This window comes from Spinacia oleracea, chromosome 6 (genome assembly GCF_020520425.1).
Source record: "Spinacia oleracea cultivar Varoflay chromosome 6, BTI_SOV_V1, whole genome shotgun sequence".
Classification (NCBI taxonomy): Eukaryota; Viridiplantae; Streptophyta; class Magnoliopsida; order Caryophyllales; family Amaranthaceae; genus Spinacia; species Spinacia oleracea.
The window spans coordinates 137,552,127-137,572,362 of record NC_079492.1 but is presented as its reverse complement, the minus strand read 5'-3'; the positions used below and the strand labels follow the sequence as shown (position 1 = coordinate 137,572,362).

Below are 20,236 nucleotides of genomic sequence, written 5' to 3'. Positions count from 1 at the left end.
CTCTCAAATTCTCTCTCTCTCCCTCCTCTTGGTCGTGTGGACCAAGCCGGACAGCAGCCCAGCCGAGCAAGCTCAGCTGGCCGCCGCCCCTCGCCGCCGTCCGCCCAGCCGCCGCCGCCTAGCCGCTTGCTGCCGTGCGTGCTTCTCCTCCCTCCTCTCTTTTTTCTAGTTCGGTTCATATTATAACAAAATAAAAAAATAAAATTTCAAGCTTTGATTAATTAAATTAAATTTCAGTTTAGTATTATTAATTTAATTAATTAAAGTTAGGGTTTTATGCATGAATTTTCAGATTAGGTATTTAATTAGTTTATGCATGTTTTAAACCATAAAGTGTGGATTTTTAACATTATTATTGCATGAATTGCCTAGAGTTTTGACCATGGTGATTAATTAGCAATGATTGATGATTTATTATGGTTTTAATGACTTAAGACATTAAATAGTTGTTGAAAATTTAATTAAGGATGAATAATAATTAGTTTATTATTTATTTTACGTGGAAGCTTTGATTAATCTATACTAATATATTAAAAGGCGTTGTGGAAAACGTCTATGTGTCATGTAGTACTCTTCCCTTCACGCCACATCATTCACTCACCAAGTGGTATGTTATGAACTCACCAAAAATCAATACAATGAGGTTTGAACTCTAGACCTCATGTATGAATGACAACTCTCATTACCATCTTAACCAACCACCACTTGTGGTTTATTTTTTCACATTAATTTATAAATAAATGTTAATATGAAGTCTAAACCAACTAAATTTTTATTTGATGTTTTATTTTGTATGGTATATTTAAAAAATAAAAATAAAGAATTATGACAACTATGAAGAAACATGATGTCATGAATCTCATAAGCATCAACTACAGAAATACCTTGCATGGCTGCTTATATCTAATTTGGTGTTATTAATTTGAAGCACTTAGTTCCATTAGAAAACAAATTATACAAATTGTAAGATGATCTAATAGAAAAATTATTTGGCATGATAAATGACGCGGTGTATCTGTTTAGTTGAAAAACTTAATTGGTGTTTTTCACTTTATGGTATACATGCATTTCGTCAAATATTGAGCTCGAAAAATATCTAAAATTTTAACTACTCAATGTAGCGATCGGGGCATCGCCCGAGCTACACACTAGTTAAGTGATTAAGCAAAGTGACACCTTTGAGAACGTACACAAGGTACATATATGTGTAGATTATGCTTGAGTATGTAGTATCATGCATGGGTTTTTATTCAAGTCATTTAATATCATGTCATATGTGAATGAGGTGATTATTTGACTCAAGGAAAGAATTATGATGCATATTTTATTATGTATTCTTTAGTAGAGTATGTTAGTCATTATTTAATTATGCAAGCATGTATTATGAATTGTGCAAGAGTCTCATTCATGCTAGAATCAAGAGAAGTTAATATTTACATGTGAGAGTATTGTCCATGTAAATCAAGGAAAAGCATGGTTTGCAAGTGAGTCATAATACCCATGCAAATTAAAGTATAGCATTTATGCATGTGTGTCTAGATACCCATGCTAGGAAAACAAGTTTAATACCACATGTGAGTCCTTTACCCTTGTGATCCGACACGATACTAGCAGCGGGCCAGGTCCTAGCTACTTAGTAGGTGACTGTCTAGTAGTAGTAGAAGAAGCATTTAATTAATGGTTCACTAAAAGCTCTTGGATTTAATACCTTGAGTGAACATATGGGGAAGGTTCATATGGTGTAGCCCTTTGACTTCGGTCGTGGTACAAGACGATGTTCCATATTTATTTTTATGCGCTGGAATTCCATCACAAAATTTGTGACATAGTTGGTCTAATGGGCATGACGGTCGTCCCTTTTGTGGACATAGTGGTAAAAAACCCAGTTCATTGCTTATACCAATCATTCAGTTTTTTTTTTTTTTTTGCTAAGCAAGTATAGTGGTATATATATTGCAACAAACAACTTTACAAACTAGCTTCTCAAGTGGACAAACCCACTGAAAAAGGAATAAACAAGGCCCAAACAAGGCCAGAAAAAGAAACTACCCCTCTAAAAGGGAGGTATAGCAAGTATGATCACTAGAGCTAATGTTTCTAGGCAAAATTGCTAAAATCCTGCACTGTACATGATGTTTAATAGAGATGCACACCTTATCTACACCGCGTATTTGAGCATTCCATAGAGCATTGTTCCTTTCTTTCCAAATGTGGTAAGTTGTACACATGACAACAACATATAGAACACCCTTTCTGAAATTAGTAACTGACTTTTTCTGTAACCAGTTAACCATCTCAGGTAAATTCCTGGTGAACCCAATGCCCAACCATAAACCAATCGGATGCCAGCATCTCTCACTGAAAGGACATCCACTAAACAGATGTCTATGATCCTCAACTTCAGTGCCACATAGCAAGCATATGTTATCAGTTGTAACACCAATCTTCATTAATTCAGAATTTAATATTCCATCAAGAAGAAAAAAGTTATCAAAAGTAGTAAAGTCAACAGTAGAGTCAAGAGTAAAGTCAAGTGTACTCAAGAGTAAAAGTCAAGAGTATTGTTATCTATTCAATCATGCATTGCATGTTGGAATGTCAAGTGATAGTTGTTAGTGATCGTTACAGTTGTCAAGTGAAGCATGTTTAAATTGCATTTCTACTTCATATATGTACTCAACTTTGTTGATTCGTGGTCATGGCCTTTGCCTTAATGACCCTGTGATGATCCTTACTTTACATTTGTAATTATGGGGAGCAGTTATCGGGTGTTAAGTGAAGAAGATTCCATTATCTTTGCATTCGGGTTGAGTGTGAGTGTTTCAATATGCTTCGAACGCTTTTAAAGTATTTCTTTTGAGTAATGGTTTCAAGTATGGATTTAGTACTTAAAGATTTTGAGGTTTGAATTAATGTTTTGATGGGCCTTTAATGGTTCCAAGTTGTTTGAACTTTAAGACTTTGCAAAGCATGATTATTAGTAGTAGTTAAGTTCCACTGCAAAATTCTGATAGTAGCCTTTCATGGTGGCGGTAATACCTTGGTAATTCCTTTTATTTATTGAAGAAAATAGTTTTAAAATCAAGAAATTATTAGGGTGTTACAGTATACCCTATTCCACCACAATTATATCTACTGCTCCACCTTCACCTTCAAATGCGTGTGCAGAGATTCCGGTGCCCAATTTTCAGAACTAGTTAGGTGTGTTATATGTCGACCTGGTTATTGGACATGGTAGTTAGTTGGTAAAGAGATAGAGTCAATGTCGTAACATGATTTTTATTGGCTCTATTTTCCACCTCCTTTTCTTGTTAGTTTATTGACTCACCCTTTATCGACCCACTATTAACCCTGATCCGCATCAGCCTGCGCGACCCTTTTTGACCTTTATAAAAGGCTACCCTCTATTAACCTAGCATGGTAATGACACGTATTGATCCCCACTCACCCGATAGCCAGGTCTAGTCACATATAGGCTAGACAATGACGTGGCTATTATTTAAGAATGCTCAAGTAACCAAAAACTCAAACTAGGAATTGGTACCTAATAAAGATTAACAATTGGTGACGATCATTTCTGATTCAGAATCCGACTCATGTAACTAATGATTATTACAATATGTTTTGGTTTGATTTCATGAAATTTGATTGGTACCTAGCCTTACTTTATTGGATGCCCGTGAAGGACATAAACTATCTTGTATGAGGATCGCGACACAAATTTTGAGAGGACATGTTTCAGTTATAAATAAGCTTTAGAAATGGAGGTGTAACCATTTTTCAGTCGACAATTTGCTTATCTTTTTCGATGTTGATATTGAATCAAGATTGGCCAATTGGGTATAAAATTAGAATTATGTCAAGAACTTTTTGATGATATAGTACGTAGCCAGTAAAACCATTGCCAATTTAAATCATGAGTTATGCCTTTCGAAAGTCGAAGTTATTATTTACGCATATAAGAGTTGTATGTTGCCGTGTGTGCAACGGCTTGTGACCGTTTGTACCTGCAAATTTCCTTGAAAAGTTACATGTGTTGGAGTTTAACATGACTAAACCAGTGAAATAAAATAATCATTCATGTTAAACGAACTAGAATTTTTATTCAGGGACGAAGCCAGAAATCAATCTTGACGGGGCTGGATCTTCTTATGTACTTCGTAGTTAAGTTTTCATGCGTAAATTTTACTAGTATTAATAAATTTCTTTATAAAATAATTTTAAAAAATATTCATGTTAATCTCTTAAAAAATAGAAATTGCAACTTTGGAATCAGTCAAATGGGAAATGATTGCAAGACCCTCCAAATAAACGTACTAATGAAGAAAATTTTGGAAAAAAAAAGCGAAAACTGCCAAAAATTAAAGAATGAAAACTGCCAAAAACTAAAGAATTTGCAGTTATGTAAAGACTCGAACTTGGATCAATTGGTCCTAAGCTCAATATTTCAACAACTGCGGCAAACCACAACGCAACTACTATTGTTGTTAGAAACTATACTAGGCTGTCGTTTGGTTCACATAAGAAGTAAAATTTCCCATGAAATGCAAATTCATGGGAAATGAATTCCTTAATTAAATTCATGGGAACTTCATAGAGTTGTTTGGTTAGTAATGTAGGAAGTAACTTCCCATGGGAATTTCTACTTACCTAGGGGGGACTTGTTAGATTTAGGATTTCAGGAAATAAGAATTTGTAATTGTATTAATAAATCAGCATATTACAGCTTATATAAGAGAGCAGAAGTCTAGAATCTTCTGTTTGTTACAATCAGTTATAACAAGTAACTGATTCTTGAAGAATCAGTTAGCATAGGTGCTGACTCATCAGCTAGAATAACAGCAAGGCAGTCTTGTTATTTGATCATCTTATTGATCATTACAACGCATAAGCTAGATTACAATCTATAATGCTAACAGTCCCCCTCAAGATGGAGTCATAGGTACTCCCATCTTGGATAGAAGCTTCTGAAATTGTGCAGATGGTAGTGGCTTTGTGAAGACATCTGCTAATTGCTGTTGAGTAGGTAGATAAGTTAATTGCAATAGCCCCTCTAGAACCTTGTCTCGTGTGAAGTGGCAGTCTATTTCAATATGTTTTGTTCTTTCATGGAACACAGGGTTCTTGGCTATGTGTAGAGCTGACTGATTGTCACAATGTAGAGTGATAGGCTTTAGTCCACTTATCCCAAGGTCTGACAGAAGGTTGACAATCCAAGTTACCTCTGCAGCTGCTGCAGCCATTGCTCTATATTCAGCTTCTGCTGATGATTTAGAAACTGTATTTTGTTTCTTAGATTTTCAAGAGATAGGTGAGCCACCAAGTAGTAAGACATAGCCAGTTATTGATCTTCTGGAATCTGGACATGAAGCCCAGTCAGAATCTGAAAAAGCCTGTAAACTGATGTTGTTTGTTGCCTTTAAGAGAACACCTTGCCCTTTTGTATGTGCTAGATATTTCAAGGTGTGGTGTAGAGCTTCAACATGAGGTAATCTAGGGGAATGAAGAAACTGACTGAGTGTCTGTACTGTGTATGACAAGTCTGGTCTGGTGTGAGTTAAAAAGTTTAACTTTCCAACCAAGGACCTGTATTTCTCTATATCATGATAAGGTGCTCCATCAAAGTTAGTCAGCTTTATATTCAAAGGTAGAGGAGTAACAACCCTTTTGGAGACATCAAAATCACAGTTTTTGATGAGTTCTCTTGTGAACTTCTTCTGACTTAGTATGATTCCTTCTTCTGTGTATCCAACTTCAATCCCAAGAAAATGATTTAGGTGCCCTAAATCTTTTATACTGAATTCTTTGTGTAGAAACACCTTCAAAGCTTCAAGTCTACTGGAATCTGTTCCAGTGAGGATCACATCATCAACATATACTGCTGCAATGTTGATATCTGTGTTATCTCTGTGAATAAATAAACTGTAGTCAAACTTAGACTGAATGAAACCTTGGCTCTGAAGTGCTGTCATTAACTTTTCATGCCACTGTCTGGATGCCTGCTTCAATCCATATATGGATTTGATCAATTTGCAAACCTTGTTGTGTGGGTTAGGAACACCTTCTGGTACATTCATGTACACTTCTTCCTTTAAATCACCATGCAGAAATGCATTGTTTACATCCAGTTCAAACAAAGGCCAGTTTTTGCTTGCTGCAACTGCAATCAAACACCTTATAGTGCTCATTTTGACAACTGGACTAAAGGTTTCTTCATAGTCAATGCCATACTTTTGATTGAACCCTTTTGCCACTAGCCTTGCTTTGCACCTTTCTAGTTCACCTGTAGACTTTAACTTAACCTTGAACACCCATTTGCATCCTATTGGTTTCTTTCCTTTAGGCAATTCTACCAATTCCCAGGTGAAGTTGTCATCCAAAGCTTGCAACTCTTTTCTCATAGCTTCCACCCACAACTGTTACTTTGCAGCTTCAGAATAGTTCAAAGGTTCAACTATGTCACATGATAGTGATAAGAAAGCTTGAAACTCAGTAGGAAAAGCCTCATATGACACTAAGTTACACCAGTAACTTGGATGCTGTGTGTTTTCTGTGCCTTCAGCTGTGTAGCACTTATAATCTTTTAAGTAGGATGGTGGTTTATGAGATCTAGAAGATTGTCTGACTGGAAATGATTCATGTGTCTGGTCTGGTGTATTAACAATAGTGTCATGAACTGGATTATTGTCATGATTGGAGTCAGAAAGAGAGATGGAATCAAGTGAAGAGTTGGGTGATGGAGAAATGGGAGAATATGGGATGAGAGGAGAATTTGAAAGTGTGTCATTTATGTCATTGGATGGAAAAGTGGTTTCTGGTGTAGTGAAGTCTGGTGTATCAAAAGTTGGGGGAGAAGAAATAGCAGGAAGATAAATGGCATTGGTATAGTTTGAGAGTGGTGTTTTGTGTTTATGGTAAAGATGGAAAGGAAAATGTCTTTCATGAAATTTAATGTCTCTGGTGACAAACTGTTTATTGGTATCAACCTCAAGAACATTGTAACCCTTTTGTGTTGTGGAATATCCAAGAAAAACACAGGGTGTGGCCCTGTAATCCATCTTAGTTCTTCCAACCTTAGAGGTGGAAACATAGCATAAACAACCAAAAGTTCTCAAGTGATCCAGATTAGGTAGCTTCCCATACATTCTGTAATAAGGTGTATTGAGATCTATAGCTTTCAATGGCATTCTGTTAATCAAGTAAGCTGCAAAGAGAACACAATCTCCCCAAAACCTGTCAGGCACTTTTGATTGAATGTATAAGGCTCTAGCAGTTTCCAACAAATGTTTGTGTTTCCTTTCAACCACCCCATTCTGCTGTGGGGTATGACTACAGCTTGTTTGGCTCAAAATGCCATGTTGTTGACACAATTTCCTAATATCACCTTCACACAGCTCTTTGGCATTATCAGATCTTATACACTTAATCATGACACCAAATTGTGTTTTCACCATGTTTAAAAAATCAGTCATAACAGAAACAACATCCTTTTTATTTCTCAACAAAGGTATCCAAGTGAATCTACTATAGTCATCCACTATAGTGAGAAACTGATTACACCCTGTAGGAGTCTTTACAGAATGTGGACCCCATACATCTATATGAATCAAGTCAAAAGGTGCTAAGGTACCGATACTACTATGAGGGAAGCTAAGTCTGGTTTGTTTTGACACAGGACAAACCTGACAGATAGTATCTTGTATACAACTTTTGGCTTCACAATCTGGAATTATTAACTTCAATTGACTAAAAGGCAAATGACCTAGTCTTAGATGCCACAACTTAGCATTATCTACAACTGATAAGAAACCTGTGTTGCATGTATGAGACTGCACAGAAGTTGTTTTTGGTGGTACTTGTTCCCCAACATTGTATAGTCCAGAACTGACATCACCAAGAGGAATCAAACTCCCTTTCTGGCAGCAAACAAAACATTTATTGTGAGTAAAATGAATCTCACAATCCAAATCCTTGCACAACTTGTGAACTGATATCAGGTTATACTTAAAATTTGGAACATGAAGAACATTTTTCAGTATAATATCATCACTCGGTTGTACAGAACCAACATGTTTCACTCCCACTTTAGTTCCATCTGGTATGGTTATGCATTGTCCTTGATGTTCAATTGACTTATACACAGAAAATTGTGACAAATCATGACAAAAATGATCTGAAGCACCACTATCAAGCAACCATTTAGAATTATTTTGAGATAACAAGCAAAGATTACCTGCCATCATAGCTAGATTGTTGGTTTGATTGACAGTTCCAGTTCCAGCTCCTGCATTATGTTGTTGTTTAGTTAATAAGCTCATCAACTGCTGATACTGATCTACTGTGATTGCTGGAGTGGCTTCTGGTTTTGGCAATGGTGGTGGTTCAACACCAGAATGATTATCATGAGATAATGCAGCAGTTCTGTGTTCTTTAGACTGGAAACCAGGTGGATATCCAATTATCTTAAAACATCTCTCAATGATGTGCCCTGGAATTTGACAATTGGTACAGAAGTAATTTGCACCTGTTCTCCCTTGCTTGTTATTAGTACCTGTTCTTTGATAACCAGTTGCCTGTGATTTGTTTCTATTATTCCAATTGTCTCCCCCAAACCTTCTTTTCTCAGCAGCAAAAGCAACTGGTTCTGAAGAGTTGTTTGTATGAGAAACTTCTTGATGTCTTTCTTCCTGTGCAAAGAGCCTATAAGCTTCTGAAACCTTTGGTAATTCTGGCACCATCAAAACATTGCCTCTTATAGTTGCATACTGATCAGTCAGCTTCATCATGAACTGCATTACCATTTTTTCTTGTTGTCTCTGAAAGAATTTTTTAGTCACATTACAAGTACAGTTGTTGCAAGTGAAATATGGCATAGGGTGTGCTTCCTCAATTGCATCCCATATCGACTTAATTTCAGTGAAAAACTCAGAAACAGTCTTGTTTCCTTGACTGATTTCAGACAATTTCTGTTCTAGTGAGTAGATTTGTGCCATCGAAGGAAAGCCAAATCTCTCTTCCAAATCAATCCAAATAGCTCTTGCAGATTTAAGGAACATCACACTCTTAGAAATGATTTCATCAAGATTACACAGAATAAGAGAACAAACCAAATCATTGCACCTCTCCCAAGCCTTGCATTCAAGTGATCCAGGATCTGGCTTCTCAATGCTGCCATCAACAAAACCTATTTTGTTCTTTGCAGACAAGGCCAACAGCATAGACCTCTTCCAGCTTGTGTAGCCTTCACCATTGAACTTGAATAAAATCAGCTGCACTGAATTTGCATCAGATGGATGAATGTAGAAGATGTTTGCAGGATCTTGATTAGGAGGCAAATTTGATCTTCTCTGGCTATGATTTTCGTTTTCCATTTTCAATGATCAAAAACCGAAATCTCAGAAATGAATGTTGTAGAAACTTGATCAACAAGCAAACAATTGCAATACGAATTTCCAGATCAAAACACGAAGATATCAACTCAGAATTGAAGCAATCAGCAGGTATTTGAACAATTTCTCAAACAGTGAGAAGAACAAATCGATTTCTCAGAAAGGAAAAGATCAGAAACAATTGAAAACAACTGAAAATTTCTGCGGAATTTTTCAGAAACGAGCACACTGCTCTGATACCATGTTAGATTTAGGATTTCAGGAAATAAGAATTTGTAATTGTATTAATAAATCAGCATATTACAGCTTATATAAGAGAGCAGAAGTCTAGAATCTTCTGTTTGTTACAATCAGTTATAACAAGTAACTGATTCTTGAAGAATCAGTTAGCATAGGTGCTGACTCATCAGCTAGAATAACAGCAAGGCAGTCTTGTTATTTGATCATCTTATTGATCATTACAACGCATAAGCTAGATTACAATCTATAATGCTAACAGGACTAGGTAAGCAAATTCCCCCATTTTGTGGGAAGTTGAAATTCCTAGGAAGTGCCACTTCCCCCATTTTATCAAAATAGTGTCAACCAAACAACTCACACACTTTGCAATTCATAGGAATTTTAACTTCCCATGTTTTTGTATGTCAACCAAACAACTCCTAGAATCAAATTGCAATTTTCTGATAGGGGCCGGGGTCCCCTTGGGCCCCAACGTAGCTTCGTCTCTCATTATATTGTATTATATTGTATGTATAAATAAACATTTGAGAGTTTAAGAGAAATGGATCAACGTGTCTCCGGCCATAGGTGTTGCTTGGAAATTGGTTCAACGAGGATAAATATGGGCTAAGGTAGTAATTGACAGCAATCACTAAAGACATAGGTAGTAATTTGCAACTTTTAGCGAGTTAGGTAGTAATCTGAGAAGTCACTAAATACCTAGGTAGTAATTTGCAAATTTCCCCATGAACATAAGTCATGTTGGGGGCCAGAACAGTGATTGTATTCGTTGGAGGCCTTATAAAACTAGTGCTTAATTATGCATGCGTGATATTTTGAATGAATATTGAAATTTTATAAAACAAAGGTCATACGAAATACTTAGTATTGTAATTGCTTATATTACGTTGTTTCAATTAAACAAATTTAATATAGGAATATTACCCGAGGCTACCAAAACGTCAAAGACGTTAGGTGTTCCCTTATACTCCATTTGTTTATAAATAAATGCACCAATTTGACTAATATACTTGTCAATGTACAACTTTAACCATCAATAATCTAATATATCTAATGTCTTTTATTAAAAGTTATAAAAAATTGATATATAAAATATACATTGAGAATAGTCCAACAATATATTATATGATAACACATATATTTCATATTAGTAAAAATATTATGTTAAAGTAAGCATATAAATAGAGCATAATAGAGATAACTCCTCATACCAATAATTATGAACTATTGGTAGTAAGCAAAAAACGAGCAGATTAAGATGGCAAAAACTTTTGGGCTCAAAGTAGACCATTGGGCTTAGTGCATATTTTCTTTAAGTTGGTTTCTCAAAATGACCTCATATTTCTCGAAGTTTTTTGTTGTTGAATTCATATTTATCGAAGGTAGATAATTGCTTGTTTCAAACTGATGAAAATTCAGTTTGCAATGCCTGATTTTTGGCAGTGAAGCATAATTGCATAACTAATGTCACCTTGTTCTGAACTAATATGAGTAATTTCTTTTCCCTACTACCGATCACTACAATTTTCAAGTATGGTGGTCTTGTACTCTTCTCACTCTTGTTAGGGCGTTCCTACTTCAACACAAGCGTTATTAGGTTGTCACATGACTTGCAAAAGCATATTCATGCTCGCAAGCCGCCTCATACGGGCAACTTCAATGGTTACAAATGGACATGCTCACAAAAAAAAAATGAACATGTGAGCAGGTAGTCCACCATTGGTACAACAATGACATAAGCCGCTGTTAAAACCTTGTAGCTATTTCGGACTACGTAGCTCAAAAAAAATATAGCTCAAATAAATAAATTATTTAAATTAAATATTATAGGGAGCTACAAAGTATTGCAGTCCACCAGTTAATGTGATAACTTGTAGTTTTAATCAATTCTAAATAGAAATTTGACGTGGCAAACTTAGTCAAGACCTGAAATCAAATCTCATCTAAATCATTTATCGCCTTGCCTTTCGTGACTTTCTCTACGCCAAAGTAAAAAAAACAAACCGTTTTAATATTGACAATCAAATGAATTGAAGATTGATGATATATGATTGGTCTCAACATATTCGATCAATTGTGGATGCGACGTAAAAAGAGTCAACTAATTCAAACATACAGAATAAACTTACCAGAGTTACCACAACTAGCTCTTTCTTTAGCATGATCTTTAAAAGATTAACATGACAAGAAGCAATTTGACCTCTCAGCCATTTAATTGTAAAATATCTGACATGACGTGTCCCAAAACGCAAAACTCATCTACAACCAGCTTTCTTAAATTAAATTAACTAGCTCTTGAACCTTTTCATTGAACGGTCAGTTATATAGTGGTTGTTTAGCCGTCTTTTAAAGTTATATCATTTAAATAGATGTGAAATTTGAAGGTTGAAAGAATATATAAATGTTAAATGATTAATTAATTTTGAGTGTTAAAGCGGAGAGATGGAGCGAAGAGACTGACTGAATATATTGGACTATTGATTAATTGAGGTTGAATGAGAAAAACTAAGTAAACGAGGAGGAGGAGTTGACACATGTCATATAACAAGTTGTGGTTTTTAAATACTAGGTATAGATTTATTTACTATGCATTACTCCCTCTGTCCCTATTTGTTTACAAAAGGATTCAACGCGTGAAAATTGGGTAAAAGGGTTGATTTTGTCATGACCCTTAATAAAGCCGATTTTATTTATGGAGTAAACAAATAGGGACGGAGGAATGAAGTATTTACTCTATTTTTCTTCAAATTAAAATATCGTGCTGAAATCTATCCAAATTTTGCTTTACTTTTTGCATTACGTACTTATGTAATTCAAGTCGTTGAGATTGTGAAATGAACTTAAATCAAACATCTTTTATGATTTATATTAGAAAATCAACAAATAAAATTGTATCTTTTATATGTATATTTCAAAAATCAATAATATTGTTTCCATCAAATAAATAATTAAAAAAGAGTAGTATCGTAAAACTACTTGACATAATCCTCCATTAATTTCTCTAACTCGAGGCAATTGGTAAGGAAAGGGACCTCGTGTGGCCTGCCTCGACAATGTCTTGAAAACAACCACAACTCAAAGGAGAGGACCTTGTTGAATCAAAGAGCAATGTTCGTTAAAACAAAAACAAAATGGGATTTCAACATCCACATTCGAATTATTGAAATATAAAGACAAATTTTACATTAAGAGAGTCCTATTTTGAGGTGTGAAATGCAGGATTTCCCATGCCCTGTTGTTTGCCATACACCATAAGCCAATCTAGTAAACCAATAAGATTGCATACAATTGGATTGAGTTTCAATACGTCAATCCCATTAGCCAATCACCTCTAAGGAGAGACTAACTATTGGGTCCATAAAACTAAAACTATCAAATCTACATAGACCTTGGATCCTAAGTGGACCCTACCATTTTATCATACGAAGTATATATGATGTCCTACTAATTCACCAGTTGGGATAACGTCTGTATGTCTATCGGCTAGTTTAATGGGTAAAGTTTTTAAAACAGCGTGATAAAATATCTGAAATAATTATATTCGTTTTATAAGATTTTTAAGATACGTCGCAAAAGAGTCAGCAAAAAATAAGCTAATTGTGAAGATATGCTCAAGAATGTATAATGTTTATACCATTCACTTAGCTTATTTGAATGAATCAAAATAAGTTAGCTTGAACTAGAAATTTTCGTAATTAGAAATAAGATGAATAGAACAAAGTGTTTCATATACATCAACTACATTGGTTGCGGATGGACTTGCTTGCAAAAATTAAAAATATTAACTCGGACCATTTTTTCACATCTTCTAAATTACTCCCTATATCCCTTAATACTCGTCCTGTTTTGACCGGCATCGAATTTTAGGCACTTTAATTGACTTATAATTTATTAAGTGGTAGTTGATAGTGGAGTATTTTTTTTTTTTAATACAATTAGTGGGAAAAGTGTCAACTTTTTTGAGGTGTGAGAAGAGGTTTGAAATTCTTTAATGTGTTTTTTTATAAAGTATTCTCTCTGTTTCTTTTTGTTTGTTACGTTTGGACTTTTGCACGTTTATTAACGTATAATCAACGCTTCTCCTGTTACTTGACTGGTGTTACTTGACTTTCTATAATGGTATTACTTATACATTGTATTCGCTGTTACTTTTCTTATTTTCTTCCAGTTTCATGTTAGAAGTTCCTTATATAGACTGGTGTTACTCGAGTTTCTATGTTGGTGTTACTTATACATTGTATTTGTCGTTACTTTTCTTATTTTATTGTAGTTTCTTCAATTTCATGTTAGACGTTTCTTGTACAGACTGGTGTTACTTGGCTTTCTATGCTAATGTTACTTATACATTGTATTCGTTGTTTTTTCTTTTGCTTTATTAATTGCAGTTTCTTCAATTTCATGTTAGAAGTTCCTTGTATAGATTGATGTTACTTTATTTTTTATATTAGTGTTACTTTATTTTCTATGCTGGTGTTACATTTAAGTTCCGTTAACGAATGTGTTGGACTTATTTATAAAGTGTGAACACACCATCAAGTTGATGGTGTGGCTTGTCACATATAAGACTTGAGGACGTATAATAAAGATTTTTTCTTTTTTATTAAAAAAAAACTCAAGTAAAACCTCAATCCACTAATCGTTACAACAACCAATAAAATTATTTAATTATCAAAATGAACCAATAATGAAAAAGCACAAAGATTGCTAACTTAACATATTTGAGAAATTGTAAAGAAATTTAATGAGTTGAAAAAATTGGACCAATTAAAATTAAAAGATGGCACAAAAAATGAGAGTGTAATAAGTTTATAAAAGAAAATATTCTCTCACGTAACAAACATTGTGAAACACCCTAAAAATAATACGTAACAAATAAAAAGAAACGGAGGGAATAAGAATATAAGTGAGTCCTTGAGAAATAAGAGAAATGATATAATATTAGTAAAAGTATGTTATTTATAGAAACGAGATGAGTATTAAAGGACGACTTTATAAGTAAAGCAAAGCGAGTATTAAGGGACGGAGGAAATAGCTTTTTTTGAAAATTTTGTTTTGGGAAGGCTAAGCTAATTGACAAGTAGCTAATCATTTAAGCAAAACATAACTAGGAATATAAAGTTAGTAGGTCTAAGTCGGATTAGCCGACGATTGTAGTTGCTCTTTAAACCTTACCTTGTCCACATACTCCGTAGTTAAGTGCGGTATACTCCGTATAAGATTACGACTAGTCGTGCCTACAATATATTCTCTCTGTCCCTTAATACTCGCACCGTTTTGACTGGACACGCTTGCCAATACACAGCTTTGACCACCAATATCTTTAACTATATATTATAAAATTTATAAAAATATTAATATTTTGAAAATATATATTAAGATGAACCCAACAATATATTATATAATAACATTTGTTTTCATATACTAAAAATAAAATAGGGTCAAAGTAAATTATGTAAATAGTGCAAAAATTCAAAACGGTGCAAGTATTAAGGGACGGACGGAGTACAGAGTACGTTGTACTCCATTTAATATACGACAATTTTTTTTATTTTTTTTTATTTCAAAATCCCAATAATTGCTCTATCTTACTCCGTATGTACCAATCATAGCACACTCATAAACCGGCTGTTCCAACTCCAGTTACTGACTTACTGTTAGTGTCTTACTAGTACTACATTATTATATATAGTCTTCTTCTTAGCTTACATTATCTCTCTCCCAAATTCTCTTCTTCAACACCACCACCACCACCATCACCACCACCACAACAGAGCCGCCCTCGAGGCGTACTCGAAACTCGAAAGGTGTAAGCATGATTACCCAAAAGAAAACAGTAAATGGTGTTGGAGGAAAGACATCAAGGGCATGCGAAAGCTGCCTTAAGAGGCGCGCCAGATGGTTCTGCGCCGCCGATGATGCTTTCCTTTGTCACGCCTGCGACTCGTTAGTCCATTCGGCTAACGAACTCGCTGGCCGACACAAGCGAGTCCGCCTCGAGTCTAAGCTAATTAACACACAACCATTACCACCACCACCACCGCCACCACCACCAGAGTCTTCCTGCTGGCACCAAGGGTTCACAAAAAAGGCCCGCACCCCTCGAAATAATAATAATAATAATAATAACAACAATAAGGCAAGAAAACCATCTTTTAGTAGTAATAATAATAATAGCTACGAGATGCGGGTTGTGCCGGAGGTGGGAAATGAGGATGATGAAGGATCAATCGAAGACCGGAGCGAGGCGGCCGCGGTCTTTAGTGTTCCTTCCTTGGAATTTGATAATCATCTCTTTCAAAATAATAATGCTTTTGAAGAGGGTGGTGATTTGTTGATTGGTTTTGAAGGAGATAATAATGATTGGGAGAATTACTTACCGCCAGGATTTCTTCCCTCCGACAACGACCTGGCGGAGTTTGCAGCGGATGTTGAGAGTTTGTTAGAGCAAGAGGTGGCGGAGGAAGGCGGCGTCAAAGGTGACGAGGAGGCGAATGATGAGTTTCAACTTATTTATCCGGGTGTGAAGGTTGAAGAAGAGGGTGATATTAGTACAAATGATCATTGCTACTTTGATTGGTCTATAGATATGGAGAGTGAAATGTTTAACTTTGATTTGAATAATAATTGTGGTGATGAAGAAGAGGAAGAAAACGGTAAGGAAGGGGTGGTGCCGAAACACGAGGTGGCCGAGGTGGCGGAGGAGGAGGAGGAGGAGGAGGAGCTAGAGAAGAGTAATGATATGAATGCTTATAATAATAGTAATAAAAGGAGGAAGATACTACTTAGGTTAAATTATGAAGAGGTAATTAATGCATGGGCTAGCCAAGGTTGTGTATCTCCATGGACCACCGGTCGCCGCCCGGAGTTCGATCTTGACCATCATGGCTTCCCCTATTGCATGGTAATGCTCCCTCTTTTCATCATTTGTTTTTATAGGAGTATGTATTAGGTTTAACTTTTTTTTTTTTTTTTTTGAGGGAAATATTAGGTTTAACTATTTGTTAAGTGCTACTCACTAGTTTTTATTTTTCTTTAAAATCGAATTAATCAAAATAATTAAAGTTCTAAAGTACAACCTACTAACTTAACAAAAACTACAATGCTGGCCACTCACAATCCTTGCATGGTCGTAGTTACTAAAACGAGCTTAATTCACTTGCTCTTACAAAACCAACTAAAATAGAAGATCTACCTAGCTTATAAACGCTTTTGCTAAGTGCTAATTTTGGAAGTCTTTATGTTATGCCCTTTTGGCTAAACTTGTTGGCTTTATAACCTTAGTTCACCATGTATCATGTCCAACATCCAAAAACTTGGAAATGATAAACCTACTTCAATGTTTTCTTTTCAACCTTTCAAATTTAATTTATTGATATGTACTGATATATTACTACAAGAGACATTTAAATTCAATTGTGAATATTAATTTTTTTTTCTTATAATTTAATGTATAGATACAATAAAATTAGGGGAAGGTTTTTGAGTGGCCACAATAAAATGGTAGTCACTATAATATATTAGATCAGAGCCCTTCATTATTATTGACTTATCTGGACCATTGATTATGTAGACTTTTTATATTATTAAAAAAAAAAAATTAAAAATCCTCCATCATATTCTTCTCTCTCTTCAACCTTTTTCTTGTTCCTGTTTGAAAAAAATCGCCTCATCCATTTTCAAAACATCAATGGATACTCCATCTGTTTCTTGGTATGGATGATGAACATATTTTTCTCAAAGTCTTTCCTTTAAATTATAAAAGTTTCTCTGTAATTATCTTATCATTTAGGAACTTCTCAAACTTCTTATTTTGACTTGGCAATTTCGTAACTTTTCATAAATTTGGAAATTTAAATATCCGATTACTTCTTACTGAGTAGGATATATGCTTGGTGATGATGATGATGGTTATGACAATAATTTCCTATAAAACGAATTGATAAAATATATGAACTCAGTGTTGGTGACATAATTTTTTATTTTTTCCAATTTAACCAATTGATGAAAACATGATATATATGAATTCAATGTTGGGAGAAACTGCTCTAGATCATGGATGAAAGTGGGTATTTTTAATGCATTTATTTTTATTAGGCAAATTTGTCAAAAACTACCTTATAAAATATGATTTTTGCGAAAAACTACCTTATAAAAAAAATGTTGTAATAAACTACCTTATAAAAAATTTATGTTGTAAGATACTACCTTTTTCCGAATTATGAACGTTTGATCGAAATTTCGGGATTGACTTTACCATATATATGTCACGTGCCATTTAATTACGTCTTTCCCGTTAGATGTCGCGTAATATGCACCTAGTAAAGTCAACGTCGTAATTTTAAATTATTGCTCATAATATGGCCAAAGGTAGTATCTTACAACATAAAAATTTTAAAAGGTAGTTTATTACAACATTTTTTTTATAAGGTAGTTTTTCGCAAAAATCATATTTATAAGGTAGTTTTTGACAAATTTGCCTTTTTATTAAATTATAAATTGCAGTAAATTAAAAGTCACAAAAATCAATGGTTTAGATTAGTTAACTTTTATTTAATGGTTGAGATTTGTTGTATTATAATGACTACTATTTTATTGTGGCTATTGTAAAATCATCAAAAATTAGGATAGCAAGATTAATACTCCATATACGGAGTATTTTGGAACAATTGTCTTGTTTTGAATGTTATTTTCGGTTTTTGTTGAGATATTTTTGCAAAATTAGTGGATAAGTGTTGAATTAAATTACTTGTAATTAGATTTATCCAAAATGTCCCTAACACACAGCCCTAGCTTTAACATAATTTCACTACAAGAAATTGTACTATTAACGACGGGAAATCCCGTCGCGAAAGGCCAATAATCGTTGATTAACGACGAGATTTCCTGTCGCGAACCCGTCATAAAAGGGGGCCGTCGTTAATAGAAAATCCCGTCGTTAACCCGTCATAAAAGACATTTTGCGACGGTTTTTCCCATTATTGTTTGGTTATTAGCCCCGTCGCAAAAGGCTTTCGCGATGAGATTTTTGACCCGTCGTAATTAGGTTGTCGTTAAAGATACAAATTCTTGTAGTGTTTGTACGTTTTTTTCAATTTTTTTTTTTATGAATTAAAAACCAATTTCTATTCGAAAATTTGAATCAAATTTCATTACTTGTGACTTGGAGGTTGAATTTCATCATTCGAATTAGTAATATGATTTTAACTTCTAATTTTCATCTCAACTTTTTTTTTTTTGTATTTCCTCTTTTGTGTTGATTCCCTTGTTATCCATCTTTTATTCCGTGATTTGTTTTCTTTGCATTAGGTATATACTTAGATTTAGATAAATGTTATTATACGCAGATCATGGAGATGTGTTTATTCATTTGAAATCTGATTACATTTAACTTGTCCTTTTTGAAACTTTCTGAACTTAATTGAAACTTATTGTACCTCAAGTTGGAGTTTATCTCAATTCATTGGAGCTTATCTTTAACATATATTCTTTTGAAAAAAACTTAGCCTAATTAGTCAAATAGGATAACAAAACTTAGATCTTATCTAGACATTTGTACAAGTTGGGGAAGTGATAAATCCAAGGAAATTTTTACTCCTTCCAAGAAAATCCTCATTTTTTCAAAGATGATTTCCTTGGAAGAAGTGAATTATTCCTTGGATTTATCATTTCTCTACAAGTTGACATTGATCGATGTGACCTTCACTCAATAGGACAACAAAACTTAACCCCTTATCTTTGGTCTAGAGAAAAGAATATATAGCTGACTATGAAGCGATAGACATGCAACTCCGACCTGTCTACCCAAATTTAGTTTTCACATTACTAGTTCAATCAGCTTAATACTTACGAGATCTATTTTTTTTGTCAGGGCGGTACGTTCACCAACCGGCCGGGTGAGGAATGGACGGGAGTAAGAGGAAACATGAATGGTGGGGACGAAGGAAGAGAAGCAAGAGTATCAAGATACAGAGAAAAGAGAAGGACAAGATTGTTTTCAAAGAAGATAAGGTATCAAGTTAGGAAATTGAACGCAGAGAAGAGGCCTCGGTTGAAAGGACGGTTTGTCAAACGCACATCCCTTTCACAAGTAGTAGGAGACTAGGAGTCAGAGTTTAATCCAATTTCCCTATCTAATTATCTCAATAAATAACAATTAGCCTTTGTTGGTTTGGTTAATTAATTACTATCGTTTTCATGTACTCTTTAACTAATACTTTGGATCGTACTACGTACTTTAACAACTTTACGATAATCTAGTGGACACATGCGATAATGATGCTAATCTAGTGGACATGTTCGAAATTATTGTTAGTTGAGAGAAATTATTGTTAGTTGAGAATAAAGGAACTTACTAGTGAGTTTTTTTCGTTTTGGTTGAACAATGAAACTTTTTGATAAGATTTTTTTTTTTGATTTGAGGAGATAATTATTGCATACACTACGTATTAATTTAATGGACAATTGTCCATAAGAATATACGGAGAAACCTAATAAGATTATGGTTTTCTCGGACTTGTTCAATACCAAATGAACACTAATCTAACAACACGATGTCAACATAATTCACTTCCCGTTTAACATGAGATCAAACTATGGAATCAAAATGT

At 34.5% G+C, this 20,236-nt stretch overlaps 1 protein-coding gene across 1 annotated transcript; it reads left to right on the top strand.

The window, feature by feature from the left end:
- The first annotated feature begins 15,252 nt into the window (after positions 1 to 15,252).
- On the top strand, positions 15,253 to 19,828 carry LOC110794874 (zinc finger protein CONSTANS-LIKE 16). The gene is made up of 2 exons (XM_021999845.2): positions 15,253 to 16,530; positions 19,498 to 19,828. The coding sequence occupies exons 1-2, from the start codon at positions 15,442 to 15,444 to the stop codon at positions 19,729 to 19,731; spliced, it is 1,323 nt and encodes a 440-aa protein (XP_021855537.1). The 5' UTR covers positions 15,253 to 15,441; the 3' UTR covers positions 19,732 to 19,828.
- The last annotated feature ends 408 nt before the right edge of the window (positions 19,829 to 20,236 follow it).